The sequence below is a fragment of the Oryctolagus cuniculus genome, chromosome 11 (assembly GCF_964237555.1).
Source record: "Oryctolagus cuniculus chromosome 11, mOryCun1.1, whole genome shotgun sequence".
Taxonomy (NCBI): Eukaryota; Metazoa; Chordata; class Mammalia; order Lagomorpha; family Leporidae; genus Oryctolagus; species Oryctolagus cuniculus.
The window spans coordinates 53,784,036-53,806,960 of NC_091442.1; the positions used below are offsets into that span (position 1 = coordinate 53,784,036).

Genomic DNA, 22,925 nt, shown 5'->3' on the forward strand with positions numbered 1-22,925 from the left:
ATGGACAAAGTTGGGGGGAGGGGGTGTTCTGGTGCAGCAGGTCAAGTTGCCTCTTGGGATGCCTACAGAGTGTGTCCTGGGACAGAACCAGCTACTCTGTTTACAGTCCAACTCTCTGCAAATACACCAGGAAGGCAGCAGATGATGGCTCAAGTAACTGAAGTCCTGCCACCCACAGAGGAGACCCGGATGGATATCCTGGCTCCTGGCTTCAGCTTGGCCTAGCCCTGGCTGTTGCTGGCATTTGCGCAGTGATCCAACAAATGGAAGATCTCTTTCTCTTTCTTTCTCTCCCCCTCTTTCTCTGTCACTCTGCCTTTCAAAGAAGTAAATAATTTAAAAAAAATGGACAGATGATCTGAGTAGTCATTTCTCCAAAGAAGATATACAAATGGCCAATGAGCATATGAACAGTATCACTAGTAATTAGGGACATGGAAATCCTAGTCGCAATGAGCTCCCACTTCACCCTTATTAAGACAGCTATTACAGTAATAGTGTAAGGATAAGTAGGTAAGTTATGATATAGAGATATGGAGACTGACATTCTAGATTTATTTCTAACCCATAGGGAGTGCTGAAGGACAGAATAAACAAACTTAAGTACTGCACAGACTTCACAGGTCTTGAGGACCAACTGGACAGGTGAAGTGACAGAAATCAGGTAACTTTCTGCGTAATAGAGCTCTGGCTGATGCTACTAACTTAGAAAACTAACAAAGGTTAGAGGAAGGATACAAAGGTCAATTTTACATTTGTTGAGAATATGACTCCAATAGGTATGTACAGTAGGGAGTGGGGTATATGACTCATCAGGAAAGATTAGAAGGTGGCTGCAACAGCAGTAGATGAGACATCTCTAGGAAAGAATACAGAATGATAAGGCAAGAGAATAGGAAACAGAACTCTAGAAAACACTGCAATTTAAAAGATGACAGGAGGAGCCAGTCCTGTGGCATAGAAGGTTAAACCTCTGCCTACAATGCTGGCATGGCATATAGGCACCAGTTTGAGTCCTGGCTGCTCCACTTCTGATCTGGCTCCCTGCTAATGGGCCTAGAGAAGCAGAAGATGGTCCAAGTGCTTAGGCCCTTGCTTCCCACATAGGAGACTCAGATGAAGCTCCTGGGTCCTGGCTTCAGCCTGGCCCAGCTCTGGCTGGTCATTTAGGGAGTTAGCCAATGGGTGGAAGATATCTTTCTCGCTCTCATTTTCTCTCTCTGTATCTGCCTTTCAAATGAATGAGTTAATTAAAAAAAGAGATTGTTGTCTTAAAAGCCAAAACAAAAACAAAAACGACAGGAGTGGCTGTTTAGGTTAGTGGTTAAGACACCATGTTCTTCGGCGGTGCTATGGCATAGGCTAAGACTCCACCTATGGTTCTGGGCCAGCATCCCATATGGGCACTGGTTTGTGTCCTGGCTGCTGCTCTTCTGATACAGCTCTCTGCTTGTGGCCTGGGAAAGCAGTAGAAGATGGCCCAAGTCCTTGGGCCCTGCACCCATGTGTGCGACCCAGAGAAAGCTCCTGGTTCCTGGCTTTGACGAAGCCATTACGGCCATTTGGGGAGCGAACCAGTGAATGGAAGACCTTTTTCTTTCTCTCTCCCTCTCTCTGTAACTCTGCCTCTCAAATAAATAAAATCGTAAAAAAAAAAAAAAAAAAAAAAAAAAGATAACCATGTTCTACAGAGTACCTGAGTTCAATACCCAGCACCAACTCCTGCTCTAGTGTGGATTCTGGGATAGAGTGGTGATGGCCCAATTGATAGGGTCCCTTCCACCCACATGGGAGACCTAGACTTAACTTTTGGCTCCTGGCTCCAGCCCTTTTGAGGATTTGAGGAGTGAATCAATAGATGAGAGTGTGTTCTCTCTCTCTCTTTCTCTCTCTCTCTTTCAAATAAATATCTAAAAATAAAAAATTTAAAATAAAAGAAGAAGAGAAATTAAAAAAAGGAGAGAATGGTGCCTTAGAAATGAGGAACAGAGACTTTCAAGGTGAGGATGTAGTCAACATGGCCAAATGCTTTAGAGATCCAACAGTAAGAGAACTGAGGTCACTGGGTTTAGCATGGAAGAGGATCTTTATCGGGTTTTGGTCACAGAAATCAGATTGTAGTGGAGATTTCACGGGGTAATGCAAATTGAGGAAAAGGGAGTCTCTTTTTCAATCATTTTTAAGTGGTTGAAAAAATTTCGTAACAGGTTTCAAATGTCAGCGTTCATATAGAAGGTCTTATTGGATCACATGCACACCCATTCACTTAGGTATTGTCTATGGGTGCTTTCATGCTAAGTAACTGCACCATAAACCATGTGGCCTACAAATATCTACAATATTTAGTCTTTACAGAAGTTTGCCAACCTCTGACTTAAGGGATTAATTTCCACAAATACAGTTTACTGGGTATATGGCATCATGGCTACTTGCAAACAAATGCCTTGAGTGAAAGTAGCTGAAGTCAAAAGGTGCCCTACCACCACAAACTATCCCAAAGAGAATAAAGTTGGAGAGTAAAGTGATCTGAATACATACCTCATGTCTTTGGTGCAGTGGGCAGCCGTGATAACCCATCTTTCTCTCACTAGGCTTCCCCCGCATATATGAGCAAGAAGCCGGCCATACTTAAGCTGCAGGCTAACTATCCATGGCCACGTGCCAGCCTCAGCTTCTGTGCCTCCCACAATCTGAGACCCTTTCAACATATCCCTAAGCGGTGCTGTTCCACAATCTAAAAATGAAAATGATGGCCGGCGCTGCAGCTCAATAGGCTAATCCTCCACCTAGCGGCACCGGCACACCAGGTTCTAGTCCCGGTCAGGGCACCTGATTCTTTCCCGGTTGCCCCTCTTCCAGGCCAGCTCTCTGCTGTGGCCCGGGAAGGCAGTGGAGGATGGCCCAAGTACTTGGGCCCTGCACCCCATGGGAGACCAGGAGAAGCACCTGGCTCCTGCCTTCGGATCAGCGTGGTGCGCCAGCTGCGGCGGCCATTGGAGGGTGAACCAATGGCAAAGGAAGACCTTTCTCTCTGTCTCTCTCTCACACTGTCCACTCTGCCTGTCGAAAGGAAGGAAGGAAGGAAGGAAGGAAGGAAGGAAGGAAGGAAGGAAGGAAGGAAGGAAGGAAAATGATATATTACGTGTAGCATCTATATGTTTCTTCCTCACGTGAACACATTAGTATGATCCTTTACATTCCTATTTAAAAAAACAATAAAGGAAGTTGGAGACCTGGCACATGCTCCTATTTTTAACGAATCGTAATGGACAGTTAAGACAAACATGCCATAATCGACTCCTTACAAACAAAGGCTTGAAATCAACACAGTTCATTACTATTAGGATTCTGTTCCTCAAAAGTGTAAAAATGAGGTCAGTTTCTCTAGCCAGGTTCCACTTCCTCCCCTGTGTGAAACAGGTTAAAGATTCTGGGATTGCTGAATCCAGAGCTACAAGTCCGAATACTTGTCATTTAACTTGGGCTAACTGTGCTCAGTTGCAGTAAAAGGTCACCCAACAGCCCTTTCGGCTCTGAATTCCAATGAGTTACTCATCTGTAAAACGAAAATGAGCCCCACAGTGGATTGAGGAGCACTTAGAGACCCCCACACACAACTCTGTCATCTGTACTATTACCACTATGCTCAGCCTAACAGTTCTAGAAACTGATGTCTACAACTCTGTTACAGGAAGTTGGGACAACAGAACAGGAAGGCCCCAAATTCAAAGGCGGCAGCATTTGGGACAGCCCAGGACGCGGGTGAACAGACTGCCCTTTGCATCAGACTGGGCCTTCGGGGATGCCCTGTGCCCCCTGAGCCGCCCACGCGCAGCCTCGGCAGGCTCCAGGCCACCGGCCGCTGCCCAAGAGGAGCCAAGCCGAGTCCTGTCAGGGAGCGAGTGCTGCTCCCAGTATAAGGGAACGCTCCCCACAAACAGCAGCGCGGCGCTCACGATCCGCAGCGCCATTTGAGAGCTCCTAGTGGGCAAGATGGCGGCGAGCGGGCGAACGGGCGCGGAGGCGCCGCGCCGGAAGTCGGAAGTTGGGGGCGTGCGTGGGTTGCGTGAGGGGCGGGGCTTCCCGCCTGCGTCAGGTCTCCTGGCATCACTACAGTTGGCGTCTACTGCGACGTTGCCGGCACAGCACTTGTTCAGCGCAGTAGTGTGACCAGGCGGGAGGCCAGGGGCTGGGGACCCTGGGGTGGAGGGCCCTGGAGACCTCCAGAAGCAACCTGGGCCCCAGCCGATTCTACTGTTATTTTTACTGTTGCCTGAAGGGAGAAGCTCTGCCTTAAATATTTAGACCAGGATATGTAGAAGAGAAAAAAAAAAAAAAGCTTGAGGCTAGTACTGTGGTGTAGGGGGGCTAAGCCTCCACCTATGGCCCTGGCATCCCATATGGGCACTGGTTCGAGTCCCGGCTGCTCCTCTTCCCATCCAGCTCTCTGTGATGGCCTGGCAGAGCAGTGGAAGATGACCCAAGTGCAGGGGCCCCTGCACCTGCTGAGAGACCTGGAGGAAGCTTCTGGCTTCGGATCAGCTCAGCACTGGCCGTTGCAGCCATTTGGGGAGTGAACCAGCAGATGGAAGACCTCTTTCTGTAGCTCCTTCTGTCTGTAACTCTACCTCTCAAATAAACATCTTTTAAAAAATTGAATGTTTCTTCCTGTTTTTGTATAAGTAAAGGTCTAAAATCAAAGCATTTTATATGCGTTTGGGGTATGCAGAAATAGGCCTGAAGCATGGTTTAGAGTCGGGGTAGGGTGCTGACTGCTCAGCATAATCAAGAGAAATTTGTCACTGTGTAAAGAAACTGGGGAAGAGGCAGGAAAGAACAAGATGGCACAAGGCCAAGACTGAGCCAAAAAGGTGCCTGTGAGAATTTCACTGCGGCGGATGACAAAGATTCTCGGCTTGACAAAACTTGAATCAAGCTCCTGAACTTTCTAGGCCCATCTCTGCACTTTTCTTTCTTTCTTTTCTTTTCTTTTCTTTTTTTTTTTTTTTTTTTTTGTAAAATCAGGTTTTAGCAAGAACCCTGCTGAGTCAGTTAAGAAAGAACCCCTCCCCCTATACCTGATCTGATTCCTCAGGCTCCACCATCCCTCTGGCCTGCTTTCAGGAACTCCTTTCGATGTTATGTCTTAGTGGTTTTTCACCTACTTTCCCAGGCTGTATTTAGGGTTGAGCTCGGTTGTCCCTTACCTTTCTGAATAGTCTTCCTTCCCATGCTTTAACTTGTATCATGAATAATTGTTCTTTAACACGATCCAGACTTTTCTAGAATACCATCTAGGGGCCAGTGTGGTGCAGCAGTTAAGTTACCACCATGACACTGGCATCCTGTATCAGAGCCTTGGTTCAAGGCCGCTGCTCCACTTCCAATGTAGCTCCCTGCTAGTGCACCTGGAAAAGTAGCAGAAAATGGCCCAAGTGCTTGGGTCACTGCCGTCCACGTGGGAGACCCGGATGGAGTCCTGGCTTCTGCCTTGCCCAGCCCGAGCCGTTGCAGCCATTTGGGGAGTGAACCAGTGGATGGAAGATCTCTGTCTCTCCCTCTCTCTTTCTCCTGCTCTGCCTTTCAAACAATGAAAGAATTGTTTAAAAAGAATGACATCAGGCATTTGATTTTAAATTAAAGCCATGTCTATCCTGAGCTGTGTTTTCCCTTTCTTTGCCCACACCTTCATGAACAAGGGAACAGCATGTCCTCCGGTAGTCTGGAGGAGGGGTCAATGAAAGGCCAGCCACCTGGCTTATGTCATCCCTCTGAGGCTGAGGTATCTGGGAACATTAAGGAGAGGGAACATAATTAGTTGGGCACAGGTGGTCATGTGTGGGCGAGGAAGCCAGAGGCCCCAGGCCAGAGCTGAAACCAGTGGGCGGCACGGGAGACCCAGCGGCTGCCATGAACACGTTCCCCATTGTCCAAGAAGGTGATACTGGAAAGAGGGGGGTCACAGGTAGAGGACGTGAGCTCCTGTGTGTGGGGGTGATCTGATTGTGGTGGCCTTGTCAGCAGGACGTGATCTCAGCCCTTGCTGTGACAGATTCATAAATCAGGAGCGTGCAGCCTGGCCAAGAAGGAGCCGTGGAAAAGGGACCAGTGACTGCAGAGGTGCCTCTGCCTGCCTCACTCCTCATCGTCACTCCTTGCTGTGGGCCACTCCCACGACGGACGAAGATGCCCCACTGTGGTGGGCAGCCCCCAACCAACCCTGTCTCCTGGTATTGATGCACTTTGCTTAATCCCCTCCCCCTTCAGTGTTGGCTGAATCTAGCAAGTCTATTTTTTTAAGACTTATTTATTTGAAAGGCAGAGGAAGAGAGAGACAAACACACAGAGAGGTCTTCCTTCTGCTGGTTCACTCCCCAAATGGCCTCAATGGCTGGAGTTGGGCCATTCCGCAGCCAGAAGCCAGGAGCTTCTTCCGAGTCTCCCATGAGGGTGTAGGGTCCAAGGACTTGGGCCATTGGCCATCCACTGCAGGTGGCAGCTGTACCCACTATGCCACAGCGCTGGCCCCAATCTAGTGATAGCATGGCCACCACTTCCAAGACTAGCCTATACAAAGCTGGTGCCTTGTGTCTCGAGCGCTCTCTCCAGGTCTGCTGTTGTGAGCTGCGCTAGGCTCTGTGCAGAGACCTCCCACAATAGCCAACAGCAAACTCCAGCTTCCTGTTAATGCACACAGGGGGGCAGCAGCAATGACTCAGTTAATGAGCTCCCTGCCGCCCATGTAGGAAACTTGGACTGAGTTTCTGGCTCCTGGCTTTCATTCCAGCCCAGCCCAGCCCTGGCTGTTACAGGCATTGGGGGAGTGAATCAGAAAACTGGAGGGGCTGGCACTGGCATCTTATATGGGTGCCAGTTCGAGGAAGCCAGAGAGAAGCCATGCGGGTCTCTGCACCCATATGGGAGACCCAGAAAAAGCTCCTGGCTCCTGGCTTCGGATCCGCTCAGCTCCCAACGTTGCGGCTATTTGGGGAGCAAACCAGTGGATGGAAGACCTCCCTCACTCTGTAATCCTTTCAAATAAATAAAATTAAAACTCTTTTTTAAAAATAACCAGTATTCTGAATTTTGTATTTATTATTCCATTGATTGTCTTTATAAACCTGGCTGTAAAACATGGCAGCCACTAGCAACATGTAATAAGCTTAGATTTTCATTACATTGAAATTGGTTCCTGAGCCACACTTGTCTTTATTTCTTAATTCTTTGGTTTTACATATTTATTTATTTATTTATTTGAGAGGTAGAATTACAAACAGTGAGAGAGAGAGAGGTCTTCCATCTGCTGGTTCACTCCCCAAATGGCCGCAACAGCCAGAGCTATGCCGATCCAAAGCCAGGAGCCAGGAGCTTCTTCCGGGTCTCCCATAGGGGTGCAGGGGCCCAAGGACCTGAGCCATCCTCCACTGCTTTCCCAGGTCACAGCAGAGAGCTGGATTGGAAGAGGAGCAGCCAGGACTAGGACCGGTGCCCATAATGGATGCCGGCACCACAGGCAGAAGATTAACCTACTGTGCCATGGTGCCAGCCCTCTAATCCTTTTTTTGAGAAGCAGAGAGAGACAGCGAGAGCTCCCATCTGCTACTTCACTTCCCAAATGCCCAGAATGACCAGGGCCAAAGCCAGAAGCCGGGAACTCAATACAGGTCTCCCCCGTGGGCAGGAGCCTAAGCGATGAAGCCATCACCGCTGCCTCCCAGGGGCTGCGTTAGCAGGCTGGAGCTGAGTGTTGAATCCCAGTCGGTCCTCCAACATGGAACACGGGCATTCATCTGCTGGACGAAACACCTGCTCCTCATGTGTCCCGTTTTAAGTGCTAATAGGCACACGTTACTAGTTGTTACCATACTGGGCAGCTCGGTCGAGGAATATTCTAACCACTGCAAAGAATGCTCCAGAACAAGTGCACAGCACTGTTGTAAGCGATGTATTATTGAACTTTGCTTGGTTTTGAACTGTGTTAGTTAGGGTTCTTTAAACAAAAGCACTGGTGGAGAGAGAGAAGGGGGCGCAGGGGAAGGGAGGGGGAGGGGAGGAGGGAGGGATTACAGGAACCCGCGCATGCAGTGATGGAGGCCAAGAGGACCCACGGTCTCTGCCAGTTCAAGTCCTGGCTGCTCGGCTTCCCGCCCAGCACTGCTAATGCATGCCCTGGGAGGCAGTGGAAGATGGCCCAAGTGCTTTGGTCCCTGCCACCCACATGGGAGACCCGGATGGAGTTCCTGACTTCAGCCTGGTCCAGACCCAGATTGTTACAGTCACTGGGGGAGTGAACCATCCCATGGAAGGCTTCCTTGGTACAATGCTCTGTAATAGCTAATGGTTAGGAATCGTATTTGATTGCTTACTTCTGATTGCAACAGGCAGTAGACAAAGAAGTGTCATGTCATTTTCTTTTTTCCATTTTAAAGCCAGGAGCCAGAAGCTTCTTCCGGGTCTCCCAAGTGGGTACAGGGGCCAAAGGACTTGGGCCATCTTCTACTGCTTTCCCAGGCCATAGCAGAGAGCTGGATCGGAAGAGGAGCAGCCAGGAATCAACCCGATACCCATATGGGATGCCGGCACTGCAACTGGCAGCTTTACCCACTACGCCACAGTGCCAAATAAATTTTCAACAAACAATAAAAGGTAGGTCCTTCTGGTACAAAACTTTTGAAATCCATGCATACATGATCTTAGCAAGTTTTGTGGAAATATCCACCTATTGAGAAAAACTAGATTTCAAAAATTTTTGCACAAAAAGAAACATTTTTAACATTATTGGGGCAGGCACTGTTGATGCGTGCACTCCACATCAGAGTGCTGGTTAGAGCCCTGGCTGCTATGCTAACGTGCCTCAGAAGACAGTGGACGGTGGCCCAGGTGCACGGGTCCCTGACACCCGCACGTGAAATCCGGATGAAGTTCCAGGCTCCTGACGGTAGCCTGGCCTGGCCCCCGCTGTTTCAGCCACTTGGAAGGTAAACCTGCGGTGCACGTTCTGTTTGTCTCTCATTTCTCTGTCACTCTGCCTTCCAAATCAGTCAATGAATAAATCTTTAAAAATGTATGTGTTCATTCGTAGAGAAAGCGCTCCCATCTGCTGGTTCACTCCTCAAATGCCCTAAGAACCAGGGATGGGCTGAGACCAACGACAGGAGCCAGAAACTCCATCCAGGTCTCCCACGTGGGCGGCAGGAACCCAATTAGTTGAGGCAGGATCCCTTAGCAGGAAGCTGGAGTTGGTGGCTGGAGCCAGGAACGGAACTCAGCACTCCCATGTGTGATGCCGGTGTCCTAACGCTAGGCCAAAGCGGTGTTCCAACAAGCATTCTGTGTTCCCACTTTCTGTGAACTTTTGAAGTTCCCCAGTACTTTTGAAGTTTGCAGGACTTCTGAGATTTTAAAATGGAAGGCTGCCACCTAGTGGACATACTTAGATGGAACCTTTAAACTCTAATAAGCTTCTAAGAGTTGGTGCAGGACAAGACTCTGCAACACCAGGTAAGAAGGTACAGGGGCCGCCGCCTGCAGGGCCGGCATCCCATGTGGGCGCCGGTTTGAGTCCCGGCTGCTCCAGTTTTGATCCAGCTCTCTGCTATGGCCTGGGAAAGCAGTGGAAGATGAGCCCAAGTCCTTGGGCCCTGCATCCACTTGGGAGACCCGGAAGAGACTCCTGGCTCCTGGCTTCAGAATGGCCCAACTCCAGCCATTGTGGCCATTTAGGGAGTGAACCAGCGATGGAAGAGATCTCTCTCTGCCTCTCTGTAACTCTTTCAACTGAAGTAATAAATCTTAAGGGGAAGGGAAGGGACGGAAGAAGGAGGAGGGAGGGAGGGAAGGAAGGAAGGTCCGGGGCTTGTCACCAAGACCATCCAGAAGGGGAAGGAGGCGGCTCCTGCCCCTCCCAAAGCAAAGGCTCTGAAGGCCAAGGTGGCAGTGCTGAAAGGTGTCCACACTCGGCAAAAATGCGCCTGCTGTCACCCACACCCAGCCCCAAGACCCCCCAAAGAGCGCCCGGACGATCAAGCCTGACAGCTCTGCCATCGACTTCCCCCAGCACCACGCGCACAGAAGACGACAGCACAGGCGTGCTCACGTGGACTCAAGCTCCGCACCAAAGAGGCGGGGAGGAAGCCCCACGACACTACACGGCGAGAACAGCGCCCTGGCCAGGCCCAAGACAGAGGCTTGTGTTCAGCTGGCTCCTGCTTATCAGTCCTCCTGCAACCACCCCCTGCAGCCACCAGCTGGCTAATTCTGAATGCCACCTTCTCACCATGAGAAAACAAAGAAAAGGCGCAGGGCCGTGTTGTGGCGCAGCTGGTTAAGCTGCAGCTTGCAATACCGCCATCCCGTTATCAAAGCACCAGTTCGGGTCCTGGCTGCTCCACTGCTAATGTACCTGGGAAGACAGCGGTGGAAGATGGATCAAATGGGTGGGCTCCTGCCACCCACGTGGGAGACCAGATGGCGTCCCTAGCTCCCGGCTTTGACCTGACCCAACCCTGACTGTTCCAGCCATTGCGGGGAGGGGGGATAGCAGATGGAAAGTTTGTCTCTCCCTCCCTGTTACTTTGCCTTTCAAATAAATCCTAAAAAAAATAAAAATAAAATAAAAAAAAAGAGGGGCCGGCACCGTGGCTCACTTGGTTAATCCTCCGCCTGCAGCATCGGCATCCCATATGGGCGCCGGGTTCTAGTCCTGGTTGCTCCTCTTCCAATCCAGCTCTCTGCTGTGGCCTGGGAAGGCAGTGAAGAATGGCCCATGTCCTTGGACCCCTGCATCAATGTGGGAGACCTGGAAGAAGCCCAGCTCCAGCCATTTGCAGCCATTTTGGGAGTGACCCAGCAGATGGAAGACGTCTCTCTCCATCTTATCCCTCTCTGTCAGTAACTCTTACTTCTCAAATACATACATTTAAAAAAAAAAAAAAAAAAAAAAAAAAAGAGGGGCTTGCACTGTGGTATAGCAGGTTAAGATGCCTTCTGCTGTGCCAGCATCCCATATGGGCGCCGGTTCGAGTCCTGGCTGCTCCACTTCCAATCCAGCTCCCTGCTAATGGGCTGGGGAAAGTAGTGGAGGATAGCCCAAGTCCTTGGGCTCCTGCCACCAGGTGGGAGACCTGGAAGGAGCTCCTGGCTCCTGGCTTGAGCCTGGCCCAGCCCCTGCCAATGCAGCCATCTGGGGAGTGAACCAGCAGATGGAAGATCTCTTTCTCCGTCTCTCCCCTCTAACTCTTTCAAATAAATAAATCTTAAAAAAAAAAAAAAAGGAAGGAAGGGAAGTAAAGTGACTGTCCCCTGAAGATTCCTGCCAAACTCTCCCTACAACAGGCTTCTGAATTCTACAACCTTGATGTAAATGTTATCTCAGAGTTTTTTAAAAAGACTTTATTTACTTGAGAGAGTTAGACAGTGAGAGGGAGAGACAGAGAGAGGTCTTCAATCCGGTGGTTCATTCCCCAAATGGCCAGAGATGGGCCAATCCGAAGCCAGGAGCCAGGAGTTTCTTCTGGGTCTCCCACGCAGGTACAGGGGCCCAAGAACTTGGGCCATCTGCTGCTTTCCCAGGCCATAGCAGAGAGCTGGATCGGAAGTGGAGCAGCTGGCGCCCATATGGGATGCTGGCACTGCGGGCGGAGAATAAGGGCTTGATAGTGAACTTAAAGGGCCAGTCACAGGTATAATCAAATATACAGTGTCATCGTGTTTAGTAGTTGAAATGTCAGCATCTCAGTCCCGAGTGCCCGAGTTCAAGACCACTCCAGGCGCCACAGCGCTGGCCCTGTTTCACTGTTTTATAGTAAAAGTTTATATATATATATATATATATATATGAGCAAATGATGTTATATGATTATCACAGTTATATTTTGATAGATCTTATAAAGCTATGGCTTTCTGTTCCTTCAGAGGCAGACAGAGCTCCCATCCACTGGTTCACTCCCCAAATGCCCATGATGACGGGCTGGGCTGGGGCTGGAGCCAGGAGGCGAGTACAAGGGCAGCAGGGATCCAATTACTTGAGCTAACATTGCTGCCACCCCAGTCTCAGCGAGCAGGAGACCGTAGTTTTTTGTTTTGTTTTGTTTTTTTTAGATTTATCTTACTTGAAAGTCACCATTACACAGAGGACAGGTCGGGGGGGGAGGGTCTCTCCCCAGATGGCTGCAACGGCTGGAGCTGTGCTGATCCAAAGCGAGGAGCCAGGAGCTTCTTCCCGGTCTCCCATGTGGGCGCAGGTGCCCAAGGCCTTGGGCCATCTTCCACTGCTTTCCCAGGCCACAGCAGAGAGCTGGATCAGAAGTGGAGCAGCCAGGACTTGAACCAGCACTCATATGGGATGCCGGCACTGCAGGCGGTGGCTTTACCCACTAAGCCACAGCACTGACCCTGGAGTGGTCTTGAACTCGGGCACTCGGGACTGAGATGCTGACATTAACTACTGAACACGATGACACTGTATATTTGATTATACCTGTGACTGTCCCTTTAAGTTCACTATCAAGCCCTTAAACTTCACACACATTGTATCAATTTCTAGCATCTTTCTGGGTCTCTGAACTGCCATTATGACAACTGATTGCATGATTCCGAGCCATACTATGTACCTTGTGCCCCTACAAAGTCTACATATTTAACAGGAAAAAATACAGATTTAACCTGGTCTAATTGGTGTAATAATTGGTATAAGAATAAATACAAGATTTCCAAAGCTCTAATCAATGACCATGCTCAATAAAATTAAAGAGACATCTTATTATATGCCCTTGATGTGTCTGTGGGCCATAATCTATTTCCATCAACACAATACATGAATTTTAAAAAATATATTTATTTGAAGGTATTACAGAAAGACAGGGAGAGGGGCCAGCACTGTGGCATAGTGGGTAAAGCTGCTGCCTTGCATCCCATATGGGTGCCAGTTCGAGTCCTGGCTGCTCCACTTCTGATCCAGCTCTCTGCTGAGGCCTGGGAAAGTAGAAGATGGCCCAAGTCCTTGTGTCCCTGCACCCCCATGGGAGACCTGGAAGAAGCTCCTGGCTCCTGGCTTCGGATCAGCGCAGCTCCGGCCGTCGTGGCCAATCGTGGAGCAGCCAGGACTCACACTGGAACTCCGATAGGGAATGCTGGCATCACAGGTGGCGGCTTAACCCACTGTGCCACAATAGCAGCCCTGCAATACGTAAACTTATAAACTCATGATTTACTAAGTAAAATACTAAGCTAAGGAAATAATTCCATTAGTCTTGCATTTTGGAAGTCCGAATTCATGTCTGTACTCTTATCATTTGAAAAAGTTATAAAGTCCCACACTGGATTCCAATTAGAAAAACATCCAGGAAAGCAATTCGGTGTGCATTTAAGGAAGCCTCAGCGGCTTGCCCAGGCCTGTTGTACACATCCAGAGGCACTAATTGGGTCTGGTGAGCAAGACTTTACACCAGAAGTCTGGGGCAGCAGAGTTTACAAATACCTGACAACATGCAACTACTACAGCACAAAGAGCTGGATCATCTTTTTTTTTTTTTTTTTTTTTGAAGATTTATTGATTGATTTGAAAGGCAGAATTACAGAGAGGTTCACTCCCCAACTGGCCGCATGGCCGGAGCTGTGCCGATCCGAAGCCAGGAGCCAGGAGCTTCTTCCAGGTCTCCCAAGCGGGTGCAGGGGCGCCATTTTCTACTGCTTTCCCAGGCCGTAGCAGAGGGCTGGAGCAGCCAGGACTCGAACCAGCGCCTATATGGGATGCCGGCACTGCAGGCGCTGGCCCCGTGGCTCACCCTTGACACGATGAAAACTGCTGGGGACAAGCTTTGTGGCGCAGCACTGTCGGCTGCTGCCTATGCGGGCCGGCTCGCGGCGCAGTTGCTTCACTTTCAGGTTAGCTCTCTGCTAATGCGGCTGCAGACCCTGATGGCGTGCCAGGCTCCGGGCCCCCGCGGCCGTCTGGAGAGTAAACTCTTCCTCTCCCTCTCTAACTCTGCCTTTCACATCAGTAAATAAATCTTTATTAAGAAGACACTCTTCTGACACAACCCAGTGAGCATATACCTCCCTCTGCTCCTGAGGCCTCAGGGACACTGGCTGAGTTTACGGCTTTACACGCGGTATTAAGTGACGTTAGCGTTCTGGTGATCACACTTCAACAGCGGCAGCCAAGTCAACGTTGTCCTATTTTAAATGCCTTTTGAGTAACAGGATTCTACAGGGGGATCCATCATAAATGTATGAGTTAAAGACTGCCTATGTAACAGTCTCCTTTAACCATGAGTTAGCTGAGTTTACTCCAACTGGTCTGATGGAAACAAAAAATACAACCATAATCCTCCAGAACTAACTGCAAACGTACCTCATTAAAAAACTAGAACCGCCGTCATTAGTATCTTTAACACAGGCTATCAGTAAGCCTTCACCCACACATAAAGCATCAGCTTACGTCCAGCAAACTTAATTTTATCAAATTCTTTTTAATTTCATGGACAATATGATACATATTGTATAGAAGCACACAATAGTTTCGCGGTACAATTTCAAAGTGTATACAAATTGGAATACAGAGAGGTTAAACACAGGTGTATGTACTGACAGCATTTCTCTTTAGATAAACTGCATATAAAACTTACAATGCAAATATTAGCCAATCTGAAAACTTTACTCTCATAATATAAAAATGATACTTTGAGATGCAAATGTTTTTTACTAAACAAACTATATAAACATTTAAAATAATCATTAAAAACTCAATATTAGAATTTATAAAGATCAGCTATAAAAATATATTGGCAGTCACTTTTCTTATAAAGGTACCATTCACTACATTACAAAATAGTCTCTAACATAAAATTACCTTAATAATCGTACTATTTTAAGATCTGATAAACCTTACATTGACTATAAAATCCTCTTGGAAAAACTTTGGTATGCATCTTCAGGTTTTTTTAAAAATAATATATTTTAAGGGCCTGTAAACATTCCATTCTATTAAAGCACACAGAATAAGTAATGGATATTCAACTGCATACAGAATACAGAATCAAAAAAAATTTATTACATATTTGTAGAAAATCACCATTACCAGAGTAAGCAAGGACCAATTTAAAAACATTAAACTATTAAACAGTTTTCTTTCCATTCTGATAAAAAAAAAAGTTATAAAATCACCACACTCCATTCATGTACCTTAGATAGCTTTAGGACAAGACCTCAAAATGGTTAACCCAGTTTCAAAAACCCTCTCAAGTCCAACAAATAAACTTTAAAAAAAAAAAAAAAAACTCACTTAAAAGACCTGACAATGGAACAAGCATATATAATCATAAAACATAATTTATCTTTTAGTAATGTACTAAGGTTTTCTTTTACAATTGTAATTTAGAATTTATTGGCAAAAATCACACACACACACACACACAACTGAAAAAAAGGTAAATTTCAGGAAACAATAAGAAATGCAAACCTATAGGGTAAATTGATTTATTTTTAAAAATTCAATTTACCATATTTCATCTTTTTTGTATTTCTGGGTTGACACCATTGTTATTTAGAAAATGCCTGCTTCTTGGTTCTTGAGTTTAATTTTTACACAGCTTCCAGTTGTGCCCAGAGCTTCCTTGAGGTTGTTTTCCACTTAATCCTGTCGACACATCTCTTGCATAAGATATCTTTGTTGCAAAAACCTAAATAAAAAGCTTCACTTTTGACCTTTTAATTTATAAAACTCTGCTAAAAAGAAATCCATCTAATTTTTAGGCAAGTCCACAAAAATATTTTCTTTCTTTCTTAAGAATCAAACACTTTTATGGGAATAAAGATCTTTTAAAGTCTTTAACTCTTCTATCAGAGTTTTATTTTGATTCTCCAGAACTGCAACTCGATTCTCCAGGCATTTCACATACTCTTTCTTCTTTCTGCGACATTCTCGAGCAGCTTCTCTAAATATAAACATTTGTTTTGAATGTTAGAAAACAACTTTACATTCTTTAAATAGTAAATTTTCTTCTGTAATTTTACCTGGTCCCCTTTTCCCCCTCATTTGAAAACTTAAGGTATTACCTACATACAGCAAAGTAAACAGATCTTAAGAGTAGAATTCAACCAGTTCTGGCAAACGCCCATGCCTGCATCACCTGTACCCCTGGAGAGACAGCACATGTCCAATGCCGCAGGAGGTTCAGTCAGTGCTTTCCCAAGCAACCACTAGTCTGATTTTGTCACCGCAGCTCAGTTCTTCCTATTCTAGAACCTCAGGCAACAGTGTCAGTAGGTTCTCTTGTGTCTGGGTTGCCTTCCATTCAACATAGTTTTGAGGTTCACCCATGTTGTTGCATGCTGGTTTGTCCTTTATATTGTTGAATGCATTCCACTGTGTAAATATAAATTATTTATGTATTCTCTTGGGCTATTTCTAGCGTTAGCTGCCATGCATGTTGTGTGCCAATCTTTTTGTAGATTTAGGTTTCATTTCTCTTGAATAAATACCAGAGAGTAAAATTTAAGGGTCTTCTGGTTAATTGTTCACATAACTTCTTCAATTTCTGGTTATTAAGTCTGAATTATAAACAATGCTTGAGGGGCCAGTGCTGTGGCATAGTGGGCTAAGCCTCCACCAGCAGCATTCCACTTCCGATCTATCTCTCTGCTGTGGCCTGGGGAAGCAGTGGAAGATGGCCAAGTCCTTGGGCCCCTGCACCTGCATGGGAGACCTGGAAGAAGCTCCTGGCTCCTGGCTTCGGATCGGCTCAGCTCCAGGCGTGTGGCCATTTGGAGAGTGAACCAGTGGATGGATGGAAGACATCTTTCTCTGTCTCTCCATCTCACTGTCAGTAACTCTACCTTTCAAATAAATAAAATCTTCTAAAAAATTTTTAAAAAGAAAGAAAACCCATGTGTTTAAAAAAATAAAAATAAAAACAGTGCTTGAGCCAACACTCAGTTCTGTGAGATCCTCTTAGAACACTTCTGGGAAGGCACATCAAGTTACCCAGTATCTATAAAGAGGTGGATGCTACCTTTGGCTTTTTATACCATATATGTAAATCTGAATTGCAACACGTTCTACACATGCTGTTTTAACGATCTTTCTGTTAGTACACAGATCTCTATTTTTCAAGGCAGTGCGTAGGACCTGTAATTATTAACCAACACCTCCCAGAAAGACTTCCAAGAGGCCTCCAGTGAATATCCTATACATGTCCCCTGTCATATATAATGTGGGGTCTCAAACTATATGCATTTAAATCAAGAGATGCTGCCAAATTTCCTTCCAGGGCATCTACCAATGTATATCCTTCTCAGCACTACACTCGGAATATCTGCTTCTCTTCACTTTCTCTAATTTCTGATGTTATAAAAATTACAAAATTTTTGTCTAATGGCTACAAACTTGTATCTTCTTGCTTTAATTCCCATTTCTTGATTATGCAAAAAGTCTGATGTGATTTCATGTTTGTAGGCTATGTATTTTTTTCTTTTCTTAGATCTCACATTTATTTACAGAAATAAATCTATTTATATACCTATTACATTTGGCTGTACAGATACAGGTAGGACTGTATAAGCTATAATTCTTTCTCTATATATAGATCTCTATCTATAGATCTATATATCTATAGATCTCTATCTATATCGATATCTATATATATATCTATAGATCTATCTATAGATCTATATTGATACAGATATATACATCTATATATATATATCTATATCGATATAGATATATAGACACCTATATATAGTTGTATATATAGATCTATGGATCTATAGATCTAGATATATATAGAGAGAGATAGATGCAAATATTTTTCACAGGTAAAAGACATAGTTTTAAGCTTGTTATGGTATCTTGTCACACAGAAGCAGACCTGCTGAGTCAAAGACTATGTATTATAAAACTTCAATTTTGGGGCTGGTGCTGTGACATAGTGGGTAAAGCCACCATCTACAGTGCCAACATCCCACATGGGTGCTGATTTGAGACCTGGCTGCTCCACTTCTGATCCAGCTCTCTGCTATGGCCTGGGAAAGCAGTGGAAGATGGCCCAAGTCCTTGGGCCCCTGCACCTATGTGGGAGACCCGAAAGAAGTTCTTGGCTCCTGGCTTCGGATCAGCGCAGCTTCAGCCATTGCAGTCAATTAGGGAGTGAACCAGTGGATGGAAGATCTCTCTCTCTCTCTCTCTCTCTTTCTGCCTCTCCTTCTCTGTTTAACTCTTTCAAGTAAAAGAAATAAATCTTAAAAACAAAAAAAAAAAAACAAAAAAAAAACCACAATTTCCCTCACTAATGTACGTGAAATACCTTTTCTCTATGTACTCAATGGCAGTCACTTTTGAGTTTCTGCCGTGTGACATCTTGTTAATTATTTCACTACTTATGAGGACGAGCATATTTTTCAAGAGTGTATTGGTCTGGTTTTTTGTAAATGTGCAATTCACTTACACTTGCTCATTTATCTATCAACTAGGTTGTCTTTCTAGTGGTTTCCTTTTTTTTTAAGATTTACTTTTATTTATTTGAAAGAGTTAGAGAGAGAGGTAGAGACAGAGAGAGAGGTCTTCCATCTGCTGGTTCACTCCCCAATTGGCCACAATGGCCACAGCTGTGCCGATCCAAAGCCAGGAGCTTCTTCCAGGTCTCCCATGTGGGTACAGGGGCCCAAGGACTTGGGTCATCTTTTACTGCTTTCCCAGGCCACAGCAGAGAGCTGGATTGGAAGAAGAGCAGCCAGAGGCCGGCGCCGCGGCTCACTAGGCTAATCCTCCGCCTTGCGGCGCCGGCACACCGGGTTCTAGTCCCGGTCAGGGCGCCGCATTCTGTCCCGGTTGCTCCTCTTCCAGGCCAGCTCTCTGCTGTGGCCAGGGAGTGCAGTGGAGGATGGCCCAAGTGCTTGGGCCCTGCACCCCATGGGAGACCAGGAGAAGCACCTGGCTCCTGCCATCGGATCAGCGCGGTGCGCCGGCCCTGGCGGCCATTGGAGGGTGAACCAATGGCAAAGGAAGACCTTTCTCTCTGTCTCTCTCACTGTCCACTCTACCTGTCAAAAAAAAAAAAAAAAAGAGCAGCCAGGACTAGAAGCGGTGCCCATATGGGATGCCAGCGCTTCAGGCCAGGGCGTTAACCTGCTGTACCACAGAGCCGGCCCCCACCCCCCATTTTTTTAAATAAAGATTTATTTGTTTATTTGAAAGGCAGAGTTACAGACAGGCAGAGAGCGAGTGAGAGAGAGAAGCCTTCCATCCGCTAGTCCACCCCCAAGACGGCCGCAATGCTGGAGCTGCGCTGATCCGAAGACTGGCATGGCAGCTAGGCTGTCACTTGGGATGCCTATGTCCCATAACGAGTGCCCGGTTTGCATCCTGGCTGATGTTTCCAGTCCAGCTTCCTGCTAACACACTATCTAGGAGGCCTCAGGTATTGGCTAAAGTACTTGGGTCCCTGCCAATTTTATGGAAGATCTGGATTGAGTTCTGGGCTCTGACTTAAGTCTAGCTTAGCCCTGGCTGTTACAGGCACTTGGAGTGTGAACCAGTGGATACAGATCTCTGCCTGTCTCTCTGCCTAAGAAACAAAACAGGGGTCCAACTTAATTTCATTCAAGTGTGGGGCTAGTTGTATCAACATCGTTAGTCAAAACTAAAGTAACCTTGCAAATGTACTTAATAGCAAAGAAGGTACTTCTGAGCTGCGCCATATTTAATAACATTACTCTCTGTTCTTGTGCAGATACCAAGATACCCACGGCTGATTTTGATGTTACTGGATTATTTCAGTGCCTAATAAAACAATGGGGCCGGCGCTGTGCTGTACAGGGTTAGGCCACCACCTGCAGTGCCAGCATCTCACATGAGTGCCAGCTGGAATCCTGGCTGCTCCTCTTCTGATTCAGCTCCTTGCTAACGGCATAGGAGAGCAGCAGGGGATGGCCCACATCCTTGGACCCTTAAATCCATGTGGGAAACTTAGAAGAAGCTACCAGCTCTTGGCTTCAGATCGGCCCAGCACTGGCCATTGTGGCCATTTGGGGAGTGAACCAGCGGATAGAAGACCTCTCTCTCTCTCTCTAATTCTGCCTTTCAAATAATAAATAAATAAATTTTAAAAATAAAACAAGTAACCTCTTTCTCTTCTTGAATACTTATTTCTTCCATGTAGACTCTCAGCTTATTTTGTCTACTTCCTTAACAATGTATAGATTCTAGTTTGAACTACACTGAATTTACATGCAAAATCTGAAAGAACTGATACTCAATATTAACTGTCTCTCTCTTAAACAATATATTTCAGTATATTTCCTAATTGTTCAGATACAGTTTTAGTTACAAGATTTTTTAAATGGATTTTATACCTTTCCTATTAAATTCTTCCTAGGTATTTCACGTTTTGTCATTAATATGGATGCAGCATTATTTCCCACTGTTATTTTCAAGATGGTTACAAACAGCAGCAGAACACCTGTGATGGCTGACTTTGTGGGTTAACTTGACAGGGCCAAGGGATGCCCAGGAGAGCCGGTAAAGCATTACTTCTGGGCATATCTGCGGGGGAGCTTCCAGAAGGGATTAGTATTTGAATGTGTAAGTAAAGAAGATCCACCCTCACCATTGTGGGTGGCCATCATCCAATCCGCTGAGGGCCTGAATAGAACAAAAAAGCAGAGGCAAGGTGAATTCTCAAGACCTGAGCTGGACACTCCTGGTTTCCTGGTGTTGGCCATCAGCAGCACTCGTGTTTCCTTGACCTTTAGATTCTGGGACTTACACCTGTGCCCCTGTCCCCACCCCTGATCAGCCTTGGGCTGAGCTACAAAACTGGCTATCCATATTATTATGGAAAGGGATATTATGGGGTTTCTCAGTATATAATCTGGTGAGCCATCTGTTTCTCTGGAAAATCCTAACGTCTTACTAAATTTACTTAAAAATCACTGTGGATTCTAAACATTTGTTTCTTATGAAGCAGTATACACATAAAAAAGCCCATGTGGTACGGATATATGTTAGGAAGCACAGCAAATAAAATGAGGGTGAATACGTGCAATACTCAAGAGGACACATCACATGTACGGGGAGGCAGCCCTCGGTACTCTGGTCTCCGGCTCATCAGCAATCACTAGTTTCAACTCTCTGCTCACGGTCACAGCTCTAGTACGTACGTCTGACTCCACACAGTAAATCATCTTTGGTTTCCTAATTTTCCAAGATCATAAAATATTACACTTTATATATTGTTGCAAGTTCTTTCTTTCACTTAACTTTCATTTTTCTAAGCTTTATTCATGTTGAAATGACCACTCAATCCTTACAAATGGAAAGTACTGCATAGTATAAAATCAGTCCCAACTTCTGCATCCATTCTTTTATCAACGGATATTTGGGTTGTTCCCTGATTTTTGCTATAAACATCTTATGCATACTTCTGCAAGTCTCTCAGTCACATACAAAGCAGTCAAGTCATAAGATATCCAGGTCACCTGCACAAGGTAAGGCCTAATTCATTTCCAAAGTGGTTGTGTCAGGCCCATAGCAGTATCTAAGTTCTGTGGTTCTAAATCCTGACAACTCCTCTTTACACTTTAAAATGCTTGCCAGCTGGGTTGGTATAAGTAGTATCTAAGTGTGTGGTATTTATTTGCATTTCTTTGATTGCTCTTTTGTATGGTTATTAACCATTCATATATTTTGCTATGCCTTTTTTTTTCCCCTTATTGATTCACAAGGTCTTTGTATTGTTTTCAAAAAAAATCTTTTGCTGGTTAGGTAAGTTACAAGTATCTTCCATAGACCTACAGTTTGTATTTTCATTCCCCTTATGTTATCTTTTTATGAACAGAAGTTATTCATTTCAGTGCAACAAAATTAATTCATGTTTCTTTTAATTTTTATGTATGTATTTGTCCTCCTTAAGAAATCAAATATAGGATGATATACTTTCACTTAAAAGGTTTTTTGTCTTTTTTTTTTTTTTGACAGGCAGAATTAGATAGTGAGACAGAGAGAGACAGAGAGAAAGGTCTTCCTTCTGTTGGTTCACCCCCAAAATGGCCGCTACAGCCAGCACACCGTGCCGATCTGAAGCCAGGAGCCAGGTGCTTCCTCCTGGTCTCCCATGCGGGTGCAGAGCCCAAGTCTTGGGCCATCCTCCACTGCCTTCCCGGGCCACAGCAGAGAGCTGGCCTGGAAGAGGAACAACCGGGGCAGAACCGGCAACCCAACAGGGACTAGAACCCTGGGTGCCGGCACCACAGGCGGAGGATTAGCCTAGTGAGCTGAGGCGCCAGCATCACTTAAAGGTTTTAAAATTTCATCTTGTAGGCCGGCGCCACGGCTCAACAAGCTAATCCTCCGCCTAGCAGCGCCGGCACACCGGGTTCTAGTCCCGGTCAGGGCACCGGATTCTGTCCTGGTTGCCCCTCTTCCAGGCCAGCTCTCTGCTATGGTCTGGGAGTGCAGTGGAGGATGGCCCGGGTGCTTGGGCCCTGCACCCCATGGGAGACCAGGAGAAGCACCTGGCTCCTGCCTTCGGATCAGCGTGGTGCGTCGGCCACAGCGCGCTGGCCGTGGCGGCCATTGGAGGGTGAACCAACGGCAAAAGGAAGACCTTTCTCTCTGTCTCTCTCTCTCACTGTCCACTCTGCCTGTCAAAAAAAAAAAAAAAGAAAAAATTCATCTTGTATATTTAAGTTTATAATCCATCTGGAATGATTCCTGTATAAAGTGTGAGGAAGAAGTCCAGTATGTGTTCATGTGTGAGTTACCAATCGCCTAGCATCATTTGCTGAGTCCAACTACCTGCCCTGTCGTATCAGTGCCTCCTGTGTTCACAGATCTACTTCTGGGTTCTCTATTCTATTTCATTACTCATTTTGTTTATTTCTCTTTTAAACTGTTTATTTTCACTTTATTTTAAAGGCAGAAAGAGAGT

General features: G+C 46.1%; 1 protein-coding gene across 4 annotated transcripts in view; it reads right to left on the minus strand.

The window, feature by feature from the left end:
* ATF1 (activating transcription factor 1) overlaps nt 1–22,925 on the minus strand; it is a 118,641-nt gene that overhangs the window by 41,401 nt on the left and 54,315 nt on the right. For 2 of the 4 annotated variants that reach the window (XM_051846304.2, XM_070052229.1), the window contains one exon: nt 14,452–15,935. The exons of 1 other annotated variant lie outside the window; for it this stretch is intronic. In XM_051846304.2, the coding sequence (XP_051702264.1) occupies nt 15,791–15,935 (145 nt within the window). In that variant the 3' untranslated portion in view covers nt 14,452–15,790. Of the gene's footprint in view, nt 1–14,451; nt 15,936–20,603; nt 20,639–22,925 lie in introns of those variants that run through there. One more of the 4 variants, XM_051846305.2, reaches the window with a different exon arrangement.